At 57.2% G+C, this 23,190-nt stretch overlaps 1 protein-coding gene across 8 annotated transcripts in view; it reads left to right on the forward strand.

Annotated features, from left to right (window-relative positions):
- LRP1 (LDL receptor related protein 1) overlaps nucleotides 1–23,190 on the forward strand; it is an 86,731-nt gene that overhangs the window by 11,297 nt on the left and 52,244 nt on the right. For all 8 annotated transcript variants that reach the window (XM_077788649.1, XM_077788642.1, XM_077788644.1 and 5 more), the window contains exons 2-6: nucleotides 6,623–6,745; nucleotides 12,358–12,495; nucleotides 14,177–14,296; nucleotides 15,889–16,017; nucleotides 16,121–16,384. In XM_077788649.1, coding sequence (XP_077644775.1) covers nucleotides 12,429–12,495; nucleotides 14,177–14,296; nucleotides 15,889–16,017; nucleotides 16,121–16,384 — 580 coding nt within the window. In that variant the 5' untranslated portion in view covers nucleotides 6,623–6,745; nucleotides 12,358–12,428. The remainder of the gene's footprint in view (nucleotides 1–6,622; nucleotides 6,746–12,357; nucleotides 12,496–14,176; nucleotides 14,297–15,888; nucleotides 16,018–16,120; nucleotides 16,385–23,190) is intronic.

The following is a 23,190-nucleotide window of genomic DNA, read 5'->3' on the forward strand; positions in this document are numbered from 1 at the left end:
TGAAGGCGGCGGAGCTGCTGGAGCCTGGGGAGCGGGAGGGGAAGGGGCTGGGCAGAGGGGGAGCGCATTCCTCGCAGATTTCCTGATGCGTGTTCGCATGGAAATCGTGGAAATCGTGGAAATCGTCCCCCCCCGGATGCGTTTGAAGTCGGGTGACGCCGGAGCTGCGGGATGGACGCGGCCCTGGGAGCCGCAATATGATTTTATCCCCCTTCCCCCTCGGCGGGGATGCTGTGGGCAGCTCCTGCCTCCATCTCCTGCCTCCCTCGGGATGCGCTCGCCCGTCCTTCCTCCTCCTCCTCCTCCTCCCTCTCCCTGTCCCCCCCCCAGCATCCTCGCTCTGCTCCTTTGTCTGGGTTTGGAGGCAGCGTGGGCAGGTCCTGCCTGCTGGGAATCCCATCCCAGTGCCCGTGCTGGGGGTGCTGGGGGGCTGCTGGGGACCCCGAAGTCACCTCTTGGGAGTTGGCACCTCTTGGCAGCTGGGCCGGCCCCAGAGGGGGACGTTGGGATGGCATCTCCCTGGGGTACCCGGTGTGGGCATCCAGTAGCTCCCAATCCGTGTCCCGTGGGCAGGGATGGGTGTCCCTTGCCACGGGGAGTGGCAAGGATGGCAGGATGTGTGGAACAGGACCAGCGGGAAAGGGTCAGGGATGTGCTGGTGGCATCTGGGGATGGATGAGCAGAGGGTGCTGGGCCCATCCTGCCTGTCCCTCTGGCACGTGGCAGGGGGGTGACAGCTCTGCCTCTACCCCAGGATGGGTCTGGGGGCTGGTGGGATCTTCCAGCTGCTTCCCACCAGCATCATCCCTTGGTCAGGGCTGGGAACACGGGTGGAAACCAGGGATGGAAAAACCAGAGAAGCGCTGGAATGCTGAGGCTGAGGTGATGGTGGGGTTTGGTTCTGCTTGGGTTTGTTGTTGTCTCCTTGGGGGTTCCAAAAAGGGGGAGAATCAGGGTGAACCCTGTCCGGGGTCCATCTGCGCACCCACATCCACCCAGAGCCTGTCCCAACACCTCTGGCACAGCAGAGCCAGGCTCGCCTTCTCCAAAAATCATCTATTTTTTTTTTGTTTGTTTGAGGAAAGTGAATGCCTCGTGATTCCATAGTCCGACTTGAAGGGAAAAGGGGGGAAAAAACCGTATTTTAAAGTCAATATTTACTTAGCAATGGGCCGTCCCCCTCCCCCAGTCCGGCCGCATACCTGCGGCTCCTCTGCTGGAATGGCCGGGAGCCCTGTCGGTCCTGGAAGCTCTGGAGCAGGGATCTGGTTTGAATCTTCCCCGTTCGGAGGGGGCCGGATGGAAGAATTGCAAAAATGCATTTGAACTGTTTTGGGATGGTGTGCTTAAATGCAAAACAAACAGCTGAGCCTTCCTTTCCCTTTCCCCCTGGAAAAAATGTGCCTCAGACCTGAGGGTTTGGTATTTTAAATGTCTCTATTACCTAGTTCAGCTTTTGGGAGGCGGAAAATTTATTGGATTTGGGGTTTGAGGGTCAGCCTCGAGCCCCAGCGCAGGGAGGAGGGAGCAGGATGGGCTCCAGGCTTTGGCTTTCCCAGCTCCTGTCCTGAGGCTGCAGAGAAACTCCAGGACACTGGAAGTTCTGAAAACACGAAAAAGGGAACAAATCCTGTTTTTTTCTGTAGTTCGGGGACAAAGGACGGATGATGTGGGGGAGACAAACGAAGCCTCAAGTGGCTGATGTGGTTTTGGTGGATTTTGTGTGTTGAACGTGGTGGAGTTCGTGTCTGGGGTGGCCGAAGGCTCCGTGTCACGGATTCCAAGCTGGCACTGGGAAGGTCCCACAGGGGCCGTGGACTCGGCTCTGGCTGGGAAGAGCAGCCATGAATTTCAGCCTTGATCCACAGGGAAGGAGGAAGAGGAGGAACATTGGGATGAAGACGTGGTGTTCATCCGGCTGATGGAACAGGCTCTGCCAAAAAAAGGCCAAAATTGCCCCAAAAATTGCCTCAACCTGCCCTGTTTTGGGGGTGCTCCGTCCCGAGGTGGGCATGGAGACCTGGAGGGGCACGGAGTGGGAATATTTCCCTCTGGAGTGGGTTTATTCCCTCCCTTTTGTGCTCCCTGCTCCCCCAGAACATCTGGTTTGCGAATCGCGTCCGTCCCAGCTCGTATTTATGGCCAGCGCCGTTTCCTGGCCGGACGCCTCCTCCTGAGGAGAGGAGGAGGAGCTGGGCTGAGGAGGAAGCAGGGCAGGAGCTCCTTCACGTTTTGGTGCTTTGCTTCCAGTCTGTCCAGGTTTTTATGTCATCCTCATCTGTGGACTGAAGGTCGTGCGCCCTTTGCTCCAGGATCTGCTTCTCCACCTCTCCGACAGCCCGTTTTGCTGGCCATTTCTTATTTAAGGCAGAAAAACCAGATTGTTTTTGGTTGTTTGTGTTGGCCAACCCCTTCCCAACCCACCACGCTCCAACACAAAGCCTCTGGTGTCCATGGAATTCTGGTGTCAGGCTCTTGGTGCCCTTCCCACCTGGGGAGGTGCTGCTGGGACCTCTGCTCACACCCTGTCCTAGAGGGCAATCCCCTTTCTTGCACCCCAATGGATTCTTTTTTTGGACCTTTATTTGGACCCACTTTGGTTTTGGACCTTTTTTGTGTTTGGGCCTTTTAGTTTTTTGGGCCTTTCTGTTTTTCCAGCCTTCTGGGGGGGCTCTTTTTTTGTAGTGTCTTTATTTTGGCCTTTTTTATCCCGTTTTTGGGAGGCCCTCTTTTTGGGGTAGGACCTTTTTTTGGGGACTGCTTTTTTGGTTTTTTTTGTGCTTCTTTGGGGGCCCTTTTCTTATGTGCCTTTTTAGAAGCCCTTTTATTTCTCCACTTTTCATGTCCCTTTTTTTTTTTTTTTTGTTTTGTTTTGTTTTGTTTTGTTTGTTTTTTGGCCATATTTTAATACCCTTTCCCCCAACCATTTCTTCTGCTTTCAGACCCTCCTTTGGGTGATTTTATTTTCCCACCGTCCCCGCCATCTTCCGGCTGTTTCGACAAACTTCTGCCGTGTTTTTTTTCGCGCGGTTTTGTCCCCTTTGAGTCCCCTTTTTGAGCCGGGGTCTCTCCTTGGGCTGCCAAGGCGGGGCCGTGTCCCTGCAGCTGCCCCGGCCCCGCTCTGAGCCGCCCATTGTGCGCCCATGAAGGCGCCTTTATTCCCACCGCGGAGCCGGAGCTCCGCTGCCATCGCCGCCGCTGGGAAGGGAATTTGGCTCCGGCTGAGGGATGCGTGAACAGAGACACCTTCTCTAATTGTCCACCTGGCACCGAGGGCGCTGAACCCGCCGTGCCAGGACGGGGAACGCGTGGGGCTGCCGAGGAGCCCCGGGAGTGACCGCCCGTTGGGAAGGATGGATAAATAGAATTATTCACAATAGTACGGCCAGGATGAAAACAATCCCTCCTGCTGGCTGGGCAATGCCCTTACCTACAGATAAATCCCAAAGTCAAATGGATTGTTCCATCTCAACCCCCAAAATGTTCATCCCACACCTGTAACCCTCCCCTGAAGCATCAGGAGTCTGTGACCCCATTGGCCCAAGTCTTGTTCATTCCACATTGAAGCCCCCTGATAAGGGGTCTCTGAGGGGCTGGACGCCCTCTTGGAACTCCTCCTCTTCTTCTTTTTCTCCTCTCTTGGATCTTCCCCCCTCTTCTGGAGCATCCTCTTGTCTCTCCCCTCCTTCATCCCCTCAGGCCTCGCCATGTGCTGCATCCGGCAGCTCCAATCAAGACCTTTCTCCATCCCTAATAAACCTGATATTCCAAGAGCAGCCTGCAGAGATCTCTCGTCCCCATCCATCCAAACCATCCTGGAGCCCAGTGTTCCCCACAATCGCCTTCCATCCTCTCCCTGCCCTGAGCCGTGGTGGCCGTGCCAGAGCCGTGGTGCCTCTGGGGCTCCCCATGGTTGGGAATGGTGGAGGGGATGGGTTTGGGTGCCCTGTGGTGGTGAGGAGCTCTCTGGGGTCATCCTGCATGGATCAGCACCAGTCTGGGAGGGCAGGTGTCCTCAGGATGGTGTGTGTCAGCGCTTGGAAGGAACCCCACGTGTTCCTCCTCTGGTCCTGGAGTTGGGAATGCTCAGTACGGAGATGCTGGTGCTGAGTGATGGCTCCTTCCAGCATCCCTGCTCCAGGATTGGTGTCTCCAGTGCAAAACAAGCTCCAGGTTTCTCATCCCTCAACGAGTTCCCAGGGATTTGCCCTCCCGTAGCTCTGCCTGCTCCTTCGGGAAGTGAAACCTGTGGGCTGCAGCGGCTGCCGCAGCTGTAGGTCACGCTGCCGCTGCTGGGAGGATGAGGAGGAGCAGGAAATCCAAGAGAGTGTCAGTTCTTTGCTGTGGTTTTCTTAATGAATCCTGCCTTGGATGCTCCTGTGGCTGGGAGATGGAGGCGTCAGATGAGCTCTGCGGGAAGAGGGGGTGGAAGGGCTGGATTTGGAGCAGAGCCAGACCAGGAGGATCCCACCTGAGCCCAGCGGGAGGAAGGGGAAAGGGGACAGGCTGGGGCTGTGCCTCTGGCCTAGGGAAGGTGGAGGGGAAGGCCAAGGATGCTCCATCCATTTTGATCCGTCCAGTCTCCATCTTGGCTGTGCCGAGCTCCCAGCGCGGTGCCAGCCAGCAGCTCCCACGGTGAGCAGGGGAGGAAGGGAGGCAGGGAGGCAGGGAAGCAGGCTGGCAGGAGGAGCCGTGCTGCCATCAGAGCAAACGGAGTCAGGCAAAGCCCTGTGCAGCTCCCAGGAGCAATCAGGCTTGTGACAGGGTGGGATTGGGATTAGGGACAGCATCATCCCCATCTTCTCCCCTCGCAGCCTCCCGTGCTGCGGAGCAGCTCCGTGGCAGGGGGAAGATGCAGGCACAGAGACCCCCCCTTTTCCCGGGCTGAGCAGGAAGTGAAGTGGATCCTGGGAGCGGGGAATTTGGCAGGAGAGCAGGGATGCCACGAGATGAATGTTTTGGGAATTGCGTGTGTGGCTGCCTTTGCTTGAACAAGAGCTCACAGTTGTGTTGGGTTTGCAAGAGCTCCAGCCACCCCCAGGGCTGGAGCTGGACAGTGATCCCCCCATGGCTGGCTGTGATCCCCCCCATGGCTATGACAATCCTCCCCATAGCAGTGACCCCCCACCATGGCAGACCCCCATGGCAGTGACCCCCATGGCAGTGACCCCCCCAATGGCAGTGACCCCCATGGCAATGACCCCCCCATGGCAATGACCCCCATGGCAGTGATCCCCTCATGGCAATGACCCCCCCATGGCAATGACCCCCATGGCAATGACCCCCCCATGGCAATGACCCCCATGGCAGTGATCCCCTCATGGCAATGACCACCCCATGGCTGTGATCTCCTCATGGCAATGACCACCCCATGGCTGTGACCCCCATGGCTGTGACACCCCCATGGCAATGACCCCCATGGCAGTGATCCCCTCATGGCAATGACCACCCCATGGCTGTGACCCCCATGGCTGTGACACCTCCATGGTAGTGACCCCCATGGCTGTGACACCCCCATGGCTGTGACACCCCCATGGCAGTGACCCCCATGGCTGTGACACCTCCATGGTAGTGACCCCCATGGCTGTGACACCCCCATGGCAGTGACACCCCCATGGCAGTGACCCAGTGACCCCCATGGCAGTGACCCCCATGGCAGTGACCCCCCCATGGCAGTGACCCCCCCATGGCTGTGACCCCTCCATTGCCGGCTGGGTTTGGGGGAGTGAAGCGACCCCCCCCCCCCATTTCAATCATGCCCCCATTGCAGTTTCATCTCTGGGGGGGGGGGGCTGCAGTGACCCCTCATTGCAGTGATGCCCCCCCAGCTGCAGCCTGTGTTTTGAGGGGACCCCAATTGACCTCCCCCATTTCAGTGACCCCCCATTGCAAGCCATGCTCGGGGGGTGCAGTGACCCCCCCATTTCAGTGACCCCCCATTCAGTGACCCCCCATTTCAGTGACCCCCCCATTCAGTGACCCCCCCATTTCAGTGACCCCCCATTTCAGTGACCCCCCCAGGGCACGGACAGGAGGCTCTTCCCAGCCTTTCTCCCTCCCCAGACTCTGGATTTTGGCTTTTCCTGCTGGTTTTCCCTCTGTCCATTTTCCCTCCCCATGAGGTGAGGGATGTGGGGTCAGCCTTCCCCGGGGTGCTGAACATGGGATGGATGGATCCCCATCCCGCTGCTGTCCTCATGATTTAAAAAAGCATTACTTTTTAATTTGTTCTCATTTGGGTTTTCTTGTTTTTTTCCCTGTTTTTGTCTTGCCTAGCACAGAAAAAGAAGCGCCTCTGGCTCCCAGGAGCTAATTCATCCAAGTTAAATGATCTTTAAAATCTGCGAGCGCATCACAGTGCTCAACTCCTGTTTTCTCCCGGTGTAATTAATGCTCCAGCTTAAATTTCCTCTTTCCTTAGGGGCAGGCTTGATGGATCCGGTGCCGGGCTCAAACTTCTGCCAAGCCATAGGAAAGAAATCATCCCCCCCAAAAAAAAAAAACAACCAAAACCCCCAAACCAATCTCGGCCTTTAATTGAAATTTGATTTTTCTTTTGAAGCAACTTGTCCTTGGGAAGAAACTGATGTTGTTTATTATCGTTATTTCTTTTCTCATCCAGCACCGAAGACTTGTAGCCCCAAACAGTTTGCATGCAAAGATCAGATTACGTGCATATCTAAGGGCTGGCGCTGTGACGGGGAGAAGGATTGTCCGGATGGCTCGGATGAATCTCCCGAGATATGTATGTATGCCTTTCCTTCCTAACCCTCTTCCTCTGCGTTTGCTCCACCGCTCCACGGGCGTTCCAGGGCCCCGTTCCCAACGTTCTACCTCAGCTCCCCTTGCAGCCCCTCGGGTTGGGGGTGTGCATTCCGTCCGCCTGTCCATCTGTCCATCCACCATCCATCCTTCATTCATCCATCCATCCATCCATCCATCCATCCATCCATCCATCCATCATCCATCCATCCATCCATCCATCCATCATCCATCATCCATCCATCATCCATCCATCATCCATCCATCCATCCATCATCCATCATCCATCATCCATCCATCATCCACCCATCCATCCATCATCCATCCATCCATCCATCCATCCATCATCCATCATCCATCCATCATCCATCCATCATCCATCCATCCATCCATCATCCATCATCCATCATCCATCCATCATCCACCCATCCATCCATCATCCATCCATCATCCATCCATCCATCATCCATCCATCATCCATCATCCATCATCCATCATCCATCCATCATCCATCCATCATCCACCCATCCATCCATCCATCCATCCATCCATCCATCATCCATCCATCCATCCATCCATCATCCATCATCCATCCATCATCCATCCATCATCCATCCATCCATCCATCATCCATCATCCATCATCCATCCATCCATCATCCACCCATCCATCCATCATCCATCCATCCATCATCCATCCATCATCCATCATCCATCATCCATCATCCATCATCCATCCATCCATGCATCCATCCATCATCCATCCATCCATCATCCATCCATCCATCCATCCATCATCCATCCATCCATCATCCATCCATCCATCATCCATCCATCCATCATCCATCCATCCATCCATCCATCCATCCATCATCCATCCATCCATCCATCATCCATCCATCCATCCATCCATCCATCATCCATCCTTCCATCCATCATCAATCCATCCATCCCTCCATCATCCATCATCCATCCATCCATCCATCCATCCATCCATCCATCCATCCATCCATCATCCATCCATCCATCCATCATCCATCCATCATCCATCCATCCATCATCCATCCATCCATCCATCATCCATCCATCCATCATCCATCCATCCATCCATCCATCCATCCATCCATCCATCCATCATCCATCCATCATCCATCCATCCATCATCCATCCATCCATCCATCCATCCATCCATCCATCCATCATCCATCCATCCATCCATCCATCCATCCATCCATCCATCATCCATCCATCATCCATCCATCCATCATCCATCCATCCATCCATCATCCATCCATCCATCATCCATCCATCCATCCATCCATCCATCCATCCATCCATCCATCATCCATCCATCATCCATCCATCCATCATCCATCCATCCATCCATCCATCCATCCATCCATCATCCATCCATCCATCCATCCATCCATCCATCCATCCATCCATCCATCCGTCCGTCCATGGTTCCAAACCAGCCTCCTGGGAACGGGGAATCACTCATTTGTGTTTGTTTCCAACAAAATGGATGTGCAGGAGGAAGGAAGAGCCGGCAGCAGTGTCACCCCAACCTTGGCACCTCGGCATTCCTGGGCATTCCTGGGCACGGGGAGTGAGGGAAGATCTCTGGGAGTCCCAGGGAGCAGCTGGCAAGGGGACATGGCTGTCCCAGATGGGTTTTGGGATTAGGATGCTGGATTGGTCTGAGCTGTTGGAGCCACGGGGACATGGGTGGGCACATCTCTGGAGGTGCTCCCTCAGATGGGGTGGTGGAGTCTCTCTGGGATGGGTGAGGTGAGGTGTGGGGTGAGAACTGGGGGGTGTCTGCAGAGGCATCAGAGCTGTGGTGGCACCATCCCTGGTGGCTGTGCCGGGAGCTCTGCTCTGGCCAGGCTGGAACACGGAAACACCTGTCCCCACGTCCCACATGGACACAGGTCAGCCACCACGAGGCCCAGCAGAATCTCCTCGTCCCCCGTCCCAGCTCTCCCACCCAGATTCCCGCTTCACGCTGTGCTTGGCAGAACCGTCTCCTCCAGAGCCGCTCCTGCTTCGGCTCCGGGTTTGTTTATTCCTTAAGGCAAAATGATGCAACGGCCCCTCCGTGGGAGGGATGGGGGGCTGGGATGGGCTGGCTGGCTCCAGTCAATCAGCAGCCCTGGAAAATTACAGCAGGAGGACCCGGAGGCTGGAAGAGATCCGTCCTGATCGGCACGTTCCGCTTGCTGCGGGCATCTGTGCTCGATCCACGGGGACAGGTGACCGCAGCACGGATCCCTCGGATGCTCTTCCCTCTCCGCCTTCTTCTCCTCTCTTCCCCGGGGCTGCTGAAGGGCCTGGTGCCAGGAGCAGCCTCTGGTGCTGTGGATGTGCTTCGTGTCCCTCTGCGTGGAGGTCGTGGATGTTGGAAGACTCTTGGGGTTTGGTCCAGGCTCTCTGAGGGCTCATCCCTGGAGGACACAGGACCCCCTCTGCCCCTGTGCCCCTTAGAGCACCCTTGGCACTTCCAGGATGGGGAAATGGGAGCCTCTGTGAGACACAGCCCAAAGCCTGGCACCTCCTCTCTCCTCACCACCATGTGTGGGACTGAATCCGTGTGTTTCCATCACCACCACAGACCCCAAACTTTGGATCTGTGGGACTGAATCCATGTGTTTCCATCACCACCACAGACCCCAAACTTTGGATCTGTGGGACTGAATCCGTGTGTTTCCATCGCCACCACAGACCCCAAACTTTGGATCTGTGGGACTGAATCCATGTGTTTCCATCACCACCACAGACCCCAAACTTTGGATCTGTGGGACTGAATCCGTGTGTTTCCATCGCCACCACAGACCCCAAACTTTGGATCTGTGGGACTGAATCCATGTGTTTCCATCGCCACCACAGACCCCAAACTTTGGATCTGTGGGACTGAATCCGTGGGTTTCCATCGCCACCACAGACCCCAAACTTTGGATCTGTGGGACTGAATACGTGTGTTTCCATCGCCACCACAGACCCCAAACTTTGGATCTGTGGGACTGAATCCGTGGGTTTCCATCACCACCACAGACCCCAAACTTTGGAATCTCTCAGGAGCTGTTCCCTCCTCAGCTGATCTCTGGGGACCTGGAGGGGCTTTCCTGAGTGGCTCTGCCCACCTCCCCCAATTCCCACTTTGCACCCCTCGACACTGGAAGGGGGTCAGGGGGATGCTGTGCCCCCCAGGACATGGAGATTGGGGTGCCAGGGCACATCTGTGCCATTTTCATGGGCCAGGGGACGAGTGGAGCCTCCCGCCTGCTCCTGCCCAGGCTCATTCCCGTGGAGCCCGACCTGTCGGCGCTGCCCCCGGTATCTCCGGGATTGCCAGGCCGGCTTTTCTCACGCCGCTCCGGCACCGGGGCTTCCAGCAGCCTCTCATCCCCCTTATCTCCCTGGCAGGGAGAGGATGACTTTTATTACTCTCATTTAATCCGTGTCGGAGCCGGGCTGCGAGCGCCGCTCCTGCCGACGCTCCGGGGCCCGTCGGTGCCGCGGTGTTTGCATGGCACCGGTGCTCTCCTGATGGAGCCTCTTGAAATGCTCCAGGTTTTCCTCCCTGGGGAATCCTCTGAAGTATTCCCTGGCTTTGCTCAGCTCCCTCCCTGTCCCCAGCGCTGCTCACTTGGTGCGAGTGGCTCGCGCACGGTTCTTGCACCGTCGGTTTTTTGCTCCACGGAGCTTTCCTGAGAGGAAAACACTTGGAACAGGAGCCTCCATCCTGTTGGAGAGCAAAGATGAGGGGCTCTGAGGAAGGGATTTGCTGTGGCTCAGCTGTGCCTGCTTGGTCCAGCCACTGATCCCAGGGCTCAGGATGCCTTGGATCCCTCATCTTGCCGTGCTGGATCTGCTGTTGGCATGGTCCTGATGAGCTCTGAAGTGACCCAGAGGCAGCCCCAGGTCCCTCAGTGCTGCCATCCGTGTCCATCCTGGTGGGACGAGTGGGACCATCCCACCCCTGCTCCTCCAGCCTCTTCCCTCATTGTGTTCCCCCCATCTGCATCTCCCTGGGCTGTTGCCAAATCAACTGCAGGAGGAAGAATTGCTTTTCTTTTATCCTTCCTTTTTTTTTTTTTCTGAGTGGTTTTTTGAGGTTAAACATTCCTATCTAATTCTGCTCCTTGGGGTGTACCACAAGCTTGTCACATGTAATAAATTGGCTCATTTATTAGCACCAACACGGTCAAAAGCAAACAAAGTGGCTTGTGGATTAATCCTGCCCTGTTTGGGATAAGTGGTTTGATCCAGGCTCTTTGCAGGGAATAATGGACACGGCAGAGCAGTTCTGACTGATGAATTGGGCGCTTCACTCCAGCCCCTCCATTCTTCTGGTCCATATATCGACGTTACTTAATTAACCCATAATTTGCAATTATGGGGGGCCCACCCTCTGCAAAAAATAAATCTGTGCAGTGACACCCGGTAAGAAATTCTCCCAGGAATCATCTGCTGGGTGCCCTGGCACCGGGAAGCTCAAATTTCTGTTGTGACAGAGCCTGCGTGTCCTGAGCATCCTGGAGGATCCCACCACCCCAGTGCCAGGCCAGTCTGCTCACTGGGAGCGTACTGGGAGGTGTTGGAGACTCAGGGGAGCATCTGGAGCCTGTTAAATTCCCGTTTTCCACCATCCCTTGAGCTGGAATGGGGGTCACTGCCCAGGATGGACAGAGGGAAGTTTTGGCTGGGGTGGAGTGAGGATCCTGCTCAGTGTGGGGGGGAAGGTGTCACAAACCCTGGGCTTTGTGGTCTCCTTCCCGCAGCCCCGTGTGCTTCCAAGGGCTTTGATCCCCTCCTTTATCCCAAGAGGCATGGTGGGATCACACCCAGCGTCCCTCAGAGGTGTGGGATGAGGATGTACCAGCACACAGAGCTCTGTGTGTGATGTCACACTCTTCTCCAAGGAGAGCTGGAGCTTATTTAGGGCAAACTCTGCTGTTGGAGCCTCCGGTGAAGGTGACTGGGCTAAAACGGGACCGTGCCTGGGCACGGTGTGTGCTGTGCCCTTCTCGCTGCTCGTGGGGGTCCGGGGGGATCCACGGAGCTATTTCTGCCAGCCCTGCTGAGGGGAGGGTGAGGCACGAACAGCCCCTGGAAAATGGGATTTCAGTGTTTTGGCTGGACAGAGATTTGTTGGTAGCTCTAGTTGAAACGCTGCGTGTTCAGCCCTGAAAGGTGGATTTTGGGCAGGGGGAGGAGGAGACCCCATGGAGGGGGTCAGGATTTGCAGGGGCTGTGCCAGGGCTCCTTGTCACCCCTGCAGCCACCTCCAGCCTGGGGTGAAGCCGAGCTGGACGTTGCAGGAGTTTTCCCTGGGGTTTCAGGCCGTTAATGGATTTATGGTGTGTTTGTTGTTTGTCTCCATGCCTTGCTTCTTTTCAGAGGAGCTTAAAAATAAAGCCTGGCTTTCTTTGTAATTTTTCCAGTTAATAATGGAGATTAAGCCTCCTTGTGCTGGGCTCAGAGGGGCCCCCCACGAACCTGCCTGTGCCACAGCCTCGGGACAAGGAGGGTGGTGGCACCCAGAGAGTCACGGTCCCCTGTGCTGACCCTTGTGCCCTTTGGTGCCCTGCAGGTCCCCAGAGCAAAGTGTCCCGCTGCCAACCCAACGAGCACAACTGCCTGGGCACCGAGCTCTGCATCCACATGAGCAAGCTCTGCAATGGGCTCCACGACTGCTTCGACGGCTCCGACGAGGGGCCGCACTGCCGGGGTAGGTCTGGGGGGGCACACGGTCCCAGGAAAGGGGGGCTGCCCCGTGGGGGACTCCCCAGTGGGGTAGGAGCCATGAGGTCCCTGGTTTCTCCTGCTGAGCGTGAGCCTCACCACACTCAGCTCAGCACAGTCACAGATCCAGAGATTATCCAGATCCGCTTGGAAGTGAAATGCCCATCATTCCTGAGCCTGCAGCCATGAAATAGCTGCTTTGTCTCCTGGGCTTAAAAGCTCCAGGCCTGGGGTTCTGGTCCAGATAAGAGATACCGCTGTGGTTTTTTCCTAATTTCCAAGAGCTTTGTCCCTGCTCCTGGCCTGTCCCCGTGGCTAATCCTGCTGGAAAACTCCCTAAACCAGCGTGCTGCTGCGCAGATTAATCGCTCAGAAACGTGTGTCCTGGGCTGACCCTGCCTTCCAGAGCCTCTCTGCTCCCCAACCCTCCCCTGCCTGGGCTGGGGGGCTCCTGTCCTGCTCCACCAAGACCCCTGACCCCAAAAGGCTCCCTGCTGGCACCCAGCTCCTCTCCACTGCCTGGATCCCACGGGAGCAGCCCGGGGCAGCTCCTGCAGCTGTGCCTGAGCTGAGAATTAATATTTCAGTAAGAGCTCTCGTTACTTGAGTGGGATCTGATTTTTCTCGGCCGGGAAGCACGTGAGCCACGTGAGCCGTGCTGGGGCAGCTGCTCAGGGCTTTGGGCACCTGGTGCTCACAGGTTTGGGCACGCTGGGGCCGCCAGTGCCCGGTGGTGCTTGAGCCGGATGCCGAGTCCCCCCTGCCCGCGGCAGGTGCCACCCCAGGGAGGCATTTCCTCCATTTCCTCGCAGCTGCTTGCGAGTCCCAGCCTGCCCCTGCCCCAGGCTTGGGCAGGTGAGCTGTCACCCCGAGCTGTCACCCCAAGTAATCACCTTGAGCTGTCACCCCAAGCTGTTACCCTGAGCTGTCACCCCAAGTAATCACCTTGAGCTGTCACCCCGAGCTGTCACCCTGAGCTGTCAGCCCGAGCTGTCACCCCAAGTAATCACCTTGAGCTGTCACCCCAAGCTGTCACCCTGAGCTGTCACTCCAAGTAATCACCTTGAGCTGTCAGCCCGAGCTGTTACCCCAAGTAATCACCTTGAGCTGTCACCCTGAGCCATGACCCCAAATTGTCACCCCCACCCCCGTTCCCGTTCTGGCTGCTGGACCAATGCTCCCCCAGGGAGCTGGGGACTCTCTGCTGCCCTTGCAGACATCCTGGGGGTGGTAATGCCAGTGGATCCCCCGTGCTGAACCCCCACCTTGTCCCCTCTGAGCACCCCAGGGCTGGACAGGAGGGGAGCTCTGGGTGCATCCGCATCCCTCAGGATGCCCTGGAACTGCATCCCATGCCACTCCCCTGCACAAGGGCTGCCAGGTCTCAGCTGCCTCTGGAACTGGCACAGAATCAGCAGCACTGGGGATGGCAGGGGCTGCTCAGACCCCTGTCCCTGGAGCAGCTGCGTATCCCACACGTCCTCCCTCCCCCTGCTGAGAGGCTCAGTCCTTCTCTCCTCTCTGGGGAGGTGGGAGAAGTGAGACATTTCCCAGCAACTGCTGGTGGGGTGTCTGATGATGCTGCTCACCCAACCCTTGCTCCTTGGTGTCCATCCTGCTCTTCCCTGGGTGACATCCTCTCTCTTCCATCTTCCCTGTCCCCACAGAGCAACTGGCCAACTGCTCGGCGCTGGGCTGCCAGCACCACTGTGCACCGACGCTCTCCGGGCCCGTCTGCTACTGCAACCACTCCTTCCAGCTGGCCGAGGACCGCCGGAGCTGCAGAGGTGGGTCTGGGTGGGCAGAGCCTGTAGTAGATAGGGACAGGCGAGCAGAAGATTTCGAGATATGATGGAAAGCAAAAACCCTTCCCCCTAACCCTTCAGCATGTTATCTTTTACCCCCAGAACATATAACCCAACAGTTTTCCACTCCTTACTAATCCTAAAAACCCTGCCTTCTCCCCCTAACGTAGCAAAGTCCCCCTAAGCTATTTAACCCCATGAAATAAGATAATAAATGTTTGGCCACGTGGGAAAGGGTCTGGGCAGAGCTGGACTCAGCACAGGGCAGGTGGGATGGGATGGGATCCGTGGGATGGGATTGATGGGATGGGATGGGAATTTTGGAATGGGATCCATGGGATGGGATGGGATTGATAGGATGGAATTTATGGGATGGGATCCATGGGGTGGGATCCATGGGATGGGATTGATGGGATTTATGGGATGGGGTCCATGGGGTGGGATTTATGGGATTGATGGGAAGGGATGTGATGGGATTGATGGGATGGGATCCATGGGATGGGATGGGATGGGATTGATAGGATGGAATTTATGGGATGAGATCCATGGGGTTGGATCCATGGGATGGGATGGGATTGATGGGATGGGATCCATGGGATAGGATGGGGTCCATGGGATGGGATTTATGGGATCCATGGGATGGGGTCCATGGGATGGGATTTATGGGATTGATAAAATGGAATGAGATCCATGGGATGGGATTTATGGGATCCATGGGATGGGATTGATGCAGTGGGATTGATGGGATTTATGGGATGGGATCCATGGGATGGGATAGGACTCCCTCTTCTGTGGATGTGGCTCCCAAATGCCTGATGAGGAATACTGGGAATAAGGAAAAGGCTTTGTCTTTGTGCACGGAGTCAGGGGCGGGTGCATGCTCCTGGCATCCCTGCCTCAGAGAGGATGGGAAAAATAGGAGAGGGTCACAGCAAGGATTGATGGCATCAGTGTGATGGAAGCAAATCTGGAAGGGAGAGATTGTGCTGGCTCCATCCCTTTCATGTGCTGGAAGGGACCATTCCCAGCTCTGGTGCAGAGCTCTGGGGGATTCATCCCTTTCATCTGCCAGAAGAAAGAGCAGCTGAGCCAGGGGTTTGGGAGCTGGAGATTAGAGGGATTTGGAGTGGGAATGGAGGTGCAGAGCTGGGGCTGTGGCTGGGGCTGTCCTGTTGCAGTTGACGCTGGAGCAGGGAGCCAGGGGCTGCCTGCCCGGTCATGGGGTGGCCTTGGAAGTGAGGGTCCCTCTGATTCCTCTGGAGGCCGATGTGAGGGTCCCTCTGATTCCTCTGGACGCCGATGTGAGGGTCCCTCTGATTCCTCTGGAGGTTTATGTGAGGGTCCCTCTGACTCCTCAGAAAGTTGATGTGAAGTTTCCTTGGAATCCTTGGCAGGCTGATGTGAGGGTTCCTTGGATTCCTTGGCAGGCTGATGTGAGGGTCCCTTTGGCTCAGGGATCATCCCCTTCTCTCCAGCTCCACCTTGGAGAAGCTAGGGAGCTTCATTTCCTCTTCAAGCAACAAAGGAGGGCTTTTTTCTGGTCCAAACCTGGAGTTTTTTCCTGTCTTTCCCAGACTTCGATGAATGCACCGTGTATGGGACCTGCAGCCAGACGTGCACCAACACAGAGGGCTCCTACACGTGCAGCTGTGTCGAGGGGTATCTCCTGCAGCCAGACAACAGATCCTGCAAAGCCAAGAACGGTGAGAGCCCTGCCCTGAGTTCTCCACGTCGGGCTGCTCCCCTGGGGTTACAGCCACGGGATTGAGGTGTGCCCTGACCCCGTTGTCCCCTCCTTGCCCCCAGAGCCCGTGGATCGCCCTCCTGTGCTGCTCATCGCCAACTCCCAGAACATCCTGGCCACGTACCTGAGCGGAGCCCCCGTGCCCAACATCACCCCCACCAGTGCCAAGCAGACCACGGCCATGGACTTCAACTACGTGGAGGACACGGTGTGCTGGGTCCACGTGGGCGACAGCGCCTCCCAGACCATCCTCAAGTGTGCCAAGATCCCCAACCTGAAGGGCTTTGTGGAAGAGAGATCCATCAACATCTCCCTGAGCCTGCACCGTGAGTGCCCACTGCCCCGGGGACCCCCGTCCTGCTCCCCCATCCCCAATTCCCACAGGAATTGGTGGGTGAAACTGGGAAGGAGGCAGCTTCCCACAGATCATTCCCTTCCCTTTTATTATTATTTCTATCCAGTTCAGTAGTTCCTTGGTGTGCAGATACGAGGAGAAGCGATGCAGGGAGGAGTGGAGCTGCCACCTGTGCAGCAGGTTTTGGGTTGGCAGATCTTGCTTCCTTTGGTCCCACCCCAAACAAGTGAGCGAGTCCCACCCCAAAAAGTGACCAAGGACAAACTCCCAACCCAATGGTGCTTCTGTGGGTGCCACTGAGTCACAGTGTGAGTGGCTGGTGGCAGTTTCCTTCTGCTGGTGGCTCTGTGGCCAGAATGAGTGTGGTTACAGCTCTGCATCCTGTTTGGGCTTGCTGGTCCCCGTTCTGCAGCCAGGGTGGGAGGGAGAGTTACTGGTTGGGATTTTGGTGCTCTCTGAGGAGTCCCTGTGGGCTTCCAGCACCTTCCCTGCCTGCACAGAGCAGTGGGGCTGGGGAAAGCGGGTGGGTGCCACAGCAGGAGAGCTGGGATGTGGGACACCATTCCTGTCACTGCTTTTATCCTTTGCCCAAGTCAGTTGGAATTGGGGGGGTGGAACTGGGGGATCTGGAGCTTGCAGAAAGTCTCTGTCAGGTTTTTTATCCCCCCAGGGGTGTCTTTTGCCTCCTGAAACTGCAGAGACTTCCAGGGGGGCCTGAAGCGAGAGGGAGCCCCTTACCCCACCCCGCTGTGCTGTTGGGTGAGCAATGGCTCGTCCAGCAAATTGGGATGAATGGATCTCTGCAAAGGAGTGAAGGTCCTGGGTGGATCTTGGAGCTGAGAGCGATTCTCTGCTGTGGGGTGTGAGCAGTGCGGTGTGAGCTGGGGAATGAAGTGGGGTGTGAGCTGGAATCCTGGGAATCCTGGGGATCCCGGGGATCCTGGGGATCCTGGGGGTCACGGGTGTCCTGGGGGTCCTGGGGATCCTGGGGATTCCAGGGATCCTGGGGGTCCCGGGCATCCTGGGGATCCTGGGGGTCCCAGGGATCCTGGAGATCCTGGGGGTCCTGGGATCCTGGGGGTCCCGGGGGTCCTGGGGATCCTGGGGATCCTGGGGATTCCAGGGATCCTGGGGGTCCCGGGCATCCTGGGGATCCTGGGGGTCCCGGAGATCCTGGGGATCCTGGGGATCCCAGGGATCCTGGAGATCCTGGGGATGGTCCCAGGGATCCTGGGGGTCCCGGGGTCTGCGTGTGGCTGGGCCGGGCAGGCTGCGGGCGCTGCCGAGGGTGTGTGTGCACAGTTAATTTAAGCTCACCCTGTGTATTTTTAGGGCAGGGTGTATTTTTAGGGAGAGGCCTCACCCTTTGCTCTCACAGGCGATAGTGTGGAGTTGAGCTGGACAGGGCTCGGCTTCTTGCTCCCCTCCTGGGATTTTGGGGGAGTCTCTGGTGTTTAGGGAGTCTCTGGTTTTGGTGCCCCTCTCCGTAGGCTCCCCCAGAGCGAGGCTGGTTCATCAGCACAAAGGAAGTGCAGGAGTGAATTCAGTGAATTTGATGAGTGCTGGATGTCACGATGAGGAGATAATGTCACTCTCCTGCAGGACACTGGCGTGAATCCCAATTAGTGGTTTCCCTCTTTATTTGCTTCTTTATGGCATTATCTGCTTGGCAGGAATGGGGCCTCCCTGGTGCCTGCTGCTAGTGGGGCTTGAGCTGGCATCTGATGCGGGGAGATGGATGCTGAGGGGCTGGAGCTGCAGGGGGAGACCCGGGATGAGCCTGGCTCCGATGGCTCCGACGGCTCCGACGGCTCCCCTGCCTCCCTGTCCTGCTCTGCTCCTGCAGAGATTACTGTCACTTGTGCTGTGGGAGATGTGTTAAATGAAGGCTGTTAACAGCCCTTGGCACGACCCGCTGTCCTCAGAGCTTCGTTGCTCCCCTGGTCCCTACGCTCCCAAAGCTTTTTGCTCTCCACAGGCTCGGGAGCCGCAGGGCTTCCCGCAGTGCCTCGGCTCCCACCCCGCTGCCCGTGGATATTTGTCACAGGCACTGATTTTCCTGCTTGATCTGAGCTGGCTGGTTCCCCACCCCCAGGTGTTTTTCCGGGGACACACTAAAAATCAGAGTGTGGTGAAGGGTGGTGAAGCCTTCCATCCATTTCTCTTACAAAAATTCCTGCTTCCTGTTGGAATTGGATCATTTCTTACTTGGAGTGGCCTGGGGAGCAGCTCTGGGCACCTCGGGGGGACGTGTGGGGCTCGGTGCCAATGGCCAGGACAGGTGGGATGGTGTGGCTCCAGCCTGTCCCCATCTCCACAGGGACCCTGGAAGTGGCACTGCTCTTTCCCAGTCCCAGCCCTGCTCCTTCCCAGTCCAGTCCTGCCAGCCCCGGGAGCCCGGTGTCCCTCTGTGCTCACCCCCATGATGAGGATGAGGCACAAACCATGGCACGGGGAGGGCTCGTCCTTCCTGCCACCACTGAACTGTAACAAGGGCAGCTTGTCTTACCCTTCCTCCCATCCCGCTGTCCCTCTCCTCCTCTCCGTGTGACAATCCCGCAGTGTTCCTGCCCGGGAGGATCCTGGCAGGCATCGCGCCTCCGCTGGCACTCAAGGACGGAGGCACGTGCCCGTGCCCGGGCTGCCCGACCCCTCGGAGCATCAGGATGGCACAGGGGGGTTCACTCTGAGCCCCCTGTCAGCCCTGAGCCCCTCTGGCGTGGGGCAGGGGACGGCTGGGGACCTGTCCCCGCTCCCCTTGGACCCTCTGTGCTCCGTGGCAGATCCTTGACCTCCGGGGACTTTGTGATCCCGTGGGTTTTTCTCAACCAGATTCCAGCCTCCACGTGTTTCCCCAGACAATGTCCTTGTTTGTTTGGAGTCGGGCTTCTAAGGAATTTCAGAGCCAAACAGAGCACTAAAAAATAATAATTAAAATCTGTTACTGGGCTCTTGTGCTGCTGCTTCCCGTGTCACGGCCGGAGCTCTCTGCTCCCCCAGCTCCCCCAGCTCCCCCTGCTCTCCAAGCTTATCTTGCTGGCCTTGTCCCCCCATCCTGGGGCCATTTGTCAGGGATCACATCCTTGAGCAATCCTCGCTACTCGGCCACGCACCCAGGGCTGGGACAACCAGGGAAGCAGCTGTGCTGGGGGATTTGTGCCTCCTTCCATCAGATTCATGTCCCCGTCCCCTAGAGGTGACACCAGGAGGTGGGAGCACCTCTCTGGAGCGTGCACAGAGGCCAGGACCATCTTTAGGAGGCCACCTTTAGCTGGCAGCAGCCCAAGGCTGTGTGGATCACCTCTGGGCCCCCCCGGCCGGCGTTGACAGCGGCGTTAAATCCCCACCTCCGGTGTGCTGTGATCGGGTGACACTCGGCTCTCAGGGGAAGGCAGGAGCCCTTTGCTTGGACTGTGGAAAAATACTGGGCAACACGTGTCAGGAGCAGAGCTCTGGGCTGCTCTGTGGCTCTTGGGGTGGCTCCCCGCTCCCGGCCCATCCCTTCCCCTCCTCACGCTCTTTCGCTTTCTTTTTCCCCTTTTCTGTGGTTTTTTTGCATGGGCAGAACCGGGAGGAGCTGATCAGCAGCTGAGCTTGGTGAGGCCGGGGAATGCATTTATTGTGCTGGCAGGTGCCTGGAGCTGGCACTGCTTCATCCCAGCCCTGGTGCTGCTCCTTCCCAGTGCCAGTGCCACTGTCCCAGTCCCACCACAGCTCCCCCAGTCCAGCCCTGCTCCTTCCCAGTTCCAGCCCTGTTCCTTCCCAGTCCAGCTCTGCTCCCCCAGTCCAGCCCTGCTCCTTCCCAGTTCTAGCCCTGCTCTGTCCCAGTCCCAGCACTGCTCCTTCCCAGTCCAGCACTGTTTTCCAGTCCAGCCCTGCTCCTTCCCAGTCCATCCCTGCTCCTTCCCAGTCCCAGCTCTGTTCCTTCCCAGTTCCAGCCCTGCTTGTTCCCAGTCCAGCTCTGTTCCTTCCCAATTCCAGCCCTGTTCCTTCCCAGTCAGGGAAGCACTGTTTTCCAGTCCCAGCACTGCTCATTCCCAGTTCCAGCACTGCTCATTCCCAGTTCCAGCGCTGCTCTTTCCCTGACCACCACAACTCCCCCAGTCCCAACTCTGCTCCCCCAGTCCAGCTCTCCTCTCCCAGTCCCAGTTCTTGTCTCCCAGTCCATCCCTGCTCCTTCCCAGTCCCAGTTCTGCTCCTTCCCAATCCCAGAACTTTTCATTCCCAGTTCCAGCATTGCTCTCTCAGTTCCAGCGCTGCTCTTTCCCTGTCCACCACGCCTCCCCCAGTCCAGCCCTGCTCCTTCCCAGTCCCAGCCCTGCTCCTTCCCAGTCCCACCACGGCTTCCCCAGTCCCAGAACTTCTTCCCAGTTCTAGCCCTGCTCTGTCCCAGTCTCAGCACTGCTCCTTCCCAGTCCAGCACTGTTTTCCAGTCCAGCCCTGCTCCTTCCCAGTCCATCCCTGCTCCTTCCCAGTTCCAGCCCTGCTCCTTCCCAGTCCATCCCTGCTCCTTCCCAGTTCTAGCCCTGCTCCTTCCCAGTCCCAGCTCTGTTCCTTCCCAGTCCCAGCTCTGTTCCTTCCCAGTTCCAGCCCTGCTCCTTCCCAGTCCATCCCTGCTCCTTCCCAGTTCTAGCCCTGCTCCTTCCCAGTCCCAGCTCTGTTCCTTCCCAGTTCCAGCCCTGCTCCTTCCCAGTCCATCCCTGCTCCTTCCCAGTTCTAGCCCTGCTCCTTCCCAGTCCCAGCTCTGTTCCTTCCCAGTCCAGCTCTGCTCCTTCCCAGTTCTAGCCCTGCTCCTTCCCAGTCCAGCACTGCTCCTTCCCAGTCCAGCACTGTTTTCCAGTCCATCCCTGCTCCTTCCCAGTTCTAGCCCTGCTCCTTCCCAGTCCAGCACTGCTTCTTCCCAGTCCAGCACTGTTTTCCAGTCCAGCCCAGCAGCAGGAATTCTGCGGCTCAGCAGGATCCACGTGGGGCTGCTGGGGAAGGGCTGCGGAGGTGCCATGATTTATTATTTCTCAGTTGAAGGTTTGTTGTTTTCCTTTATAAAACAAGCCCCCGGGAAGGGGTTTGAAATATCAGGACATTTGATCCTGAGTGCGTTATAAACCCTAAACGCCAGCAATCTGGCCACCATTAAAATCCCTTCCTGGGCAGCATCAATCCCAGCCCGCCCGGCTCGGGCGGTGTTTTCATGGACTCCATTTCGCTGTCACTGGGAATGGCCTGTCCCCGTGCCAGCGGGCAGAGGAGCTGTGGCTGCTGGGACAGATTGATTTCAGGGCCATGTTGCTCTGCAGAGGAATCCAAGTACATTTCTTCCCCCACTTTGCATGGAAAGCTATTTTTCTTCCTTGCTGCCTCATCCTGGCCAAGAAAGAGGCTCCGACGTGAACTCACTTGGCAAGGAGAACGGGATGATTGGTAACTTCATCTCGTGGTTCCTTTCTGTTGGTTTTTTGTTTTTTTTGTTTTTTTTTTTAACTGTTTATGGCTGCTCTTGTTGCAGCGATGAAGGAAAGTGGGAGCTGGGGGAGAGCAGGGGATAAATGGGAGCAGGGGATAAAGGGGAGCAGGGGGTAAATGGGAGTAGGACAAGGAGGGCAGCAGGGGATAGGGGAGAACAGGGACCAGGATGGATGGGAGCAGGGAATGGGATGGGTCGGAAAAGGGGATAGAGGAGAGCAGGGACCTCATGGGGAAGCAGGGATTGGGTGGGAGCAGGGTTTGAAGGAAAGCAGGAGCTGGAGGGAGCAGGGGATGGAGGGAACAGGGACTGGAGGCCATGTCCGGAGCCATGCACTCCCACCAGCTCATTGTGTGGCAGGGGGTGACATCATGATGGTGATTTTAATCAGCCTGTTAACGAAGATCTGACACTCAGGACCCTGCTGTGGCTCTGCCCAGCACCTCTGACTCCCCTTACCTGGTGTTTCCCCTCACAGGGAACAGAAATAAATCTCCCAAGGGGACTGAGTCCCCCTGCAACCCCCCCAGGCTGTGGTGGCAGGGGTGAGCTGCGTTGTTGCAGGAGACAAAAGGGTGACACGAGAATGTCCTGAGTCATCAGGATGCTCATGGGTTTGATTTCACATGGACAGGAGCGTGTCTGCCCCAGCACACATCTGTGTGTCCCAGCACACATCTGTGTGTCCATCCTGCCCTGCCTCGTGCCAGGCTCGCTGCAGGAGCCCCTTGGGACCCCTCCTGCCCACGCTGGCCCCATTTCTGCTTTCTCATCCCCCCTCCCGCCAGATCACCCCAGTGACGGGCTCCCATCGAGCCTGTGTCTCTCTCCTCTCACCCAGAAGGAAGCCAAGTGCCCCGTCCCTCCCTCAGCCTCTGTGGAATATTTGTGCCCATGGAATGGTCTCATTAAGGCAGAGTAATTAGCAGTCCCTTGGCTGCCCTCCACACAGCCCAGAGCTGGTTCCATCCCTGTTCCTGCTCTTCCCACCTCCGGTGCCTCAGCCAGGCTCCGCAGGGATGCTGCGGGGTTGAGCCAGGACATGGGGAGGAGTGAAAGTTTGGGGTGTCCCCACCCTGGGGAGCTGGGGATGGTGTCACTGAGGGGCTGGAGAGGTGCTGGTGATCCCCTGGACATGGTTCCCCTTCAGATGCAGCCGTGGTGCTGCACTTTAGCAGAACATGGCCTGAAGGGGAGGCAAATTTGGGGTGTCCCCAGCCTGGGGAGCTGGAGATGGTGTCACTGAGGGGCTGGAGGGGTGTTGGTGATCCCCTGGACGTGGTTCCCCTTCAGATGCAGCCATGGTGCTGCACTGG

The sequence above is a fragment of the Lonchura striata genome, chromosome 27 (assembly GCF_046129695.1).
Source record: "Lonchura striata isolate bLonStr1 chromosome 27, bLonStr1.mat, whole genome shotgun sequence".
Lineage (NCBI taxonomy): Eukaryota > Metazoa > Chordata > Aves > Passeriformes > Estrildidae > Lonchura > Lonchura striata.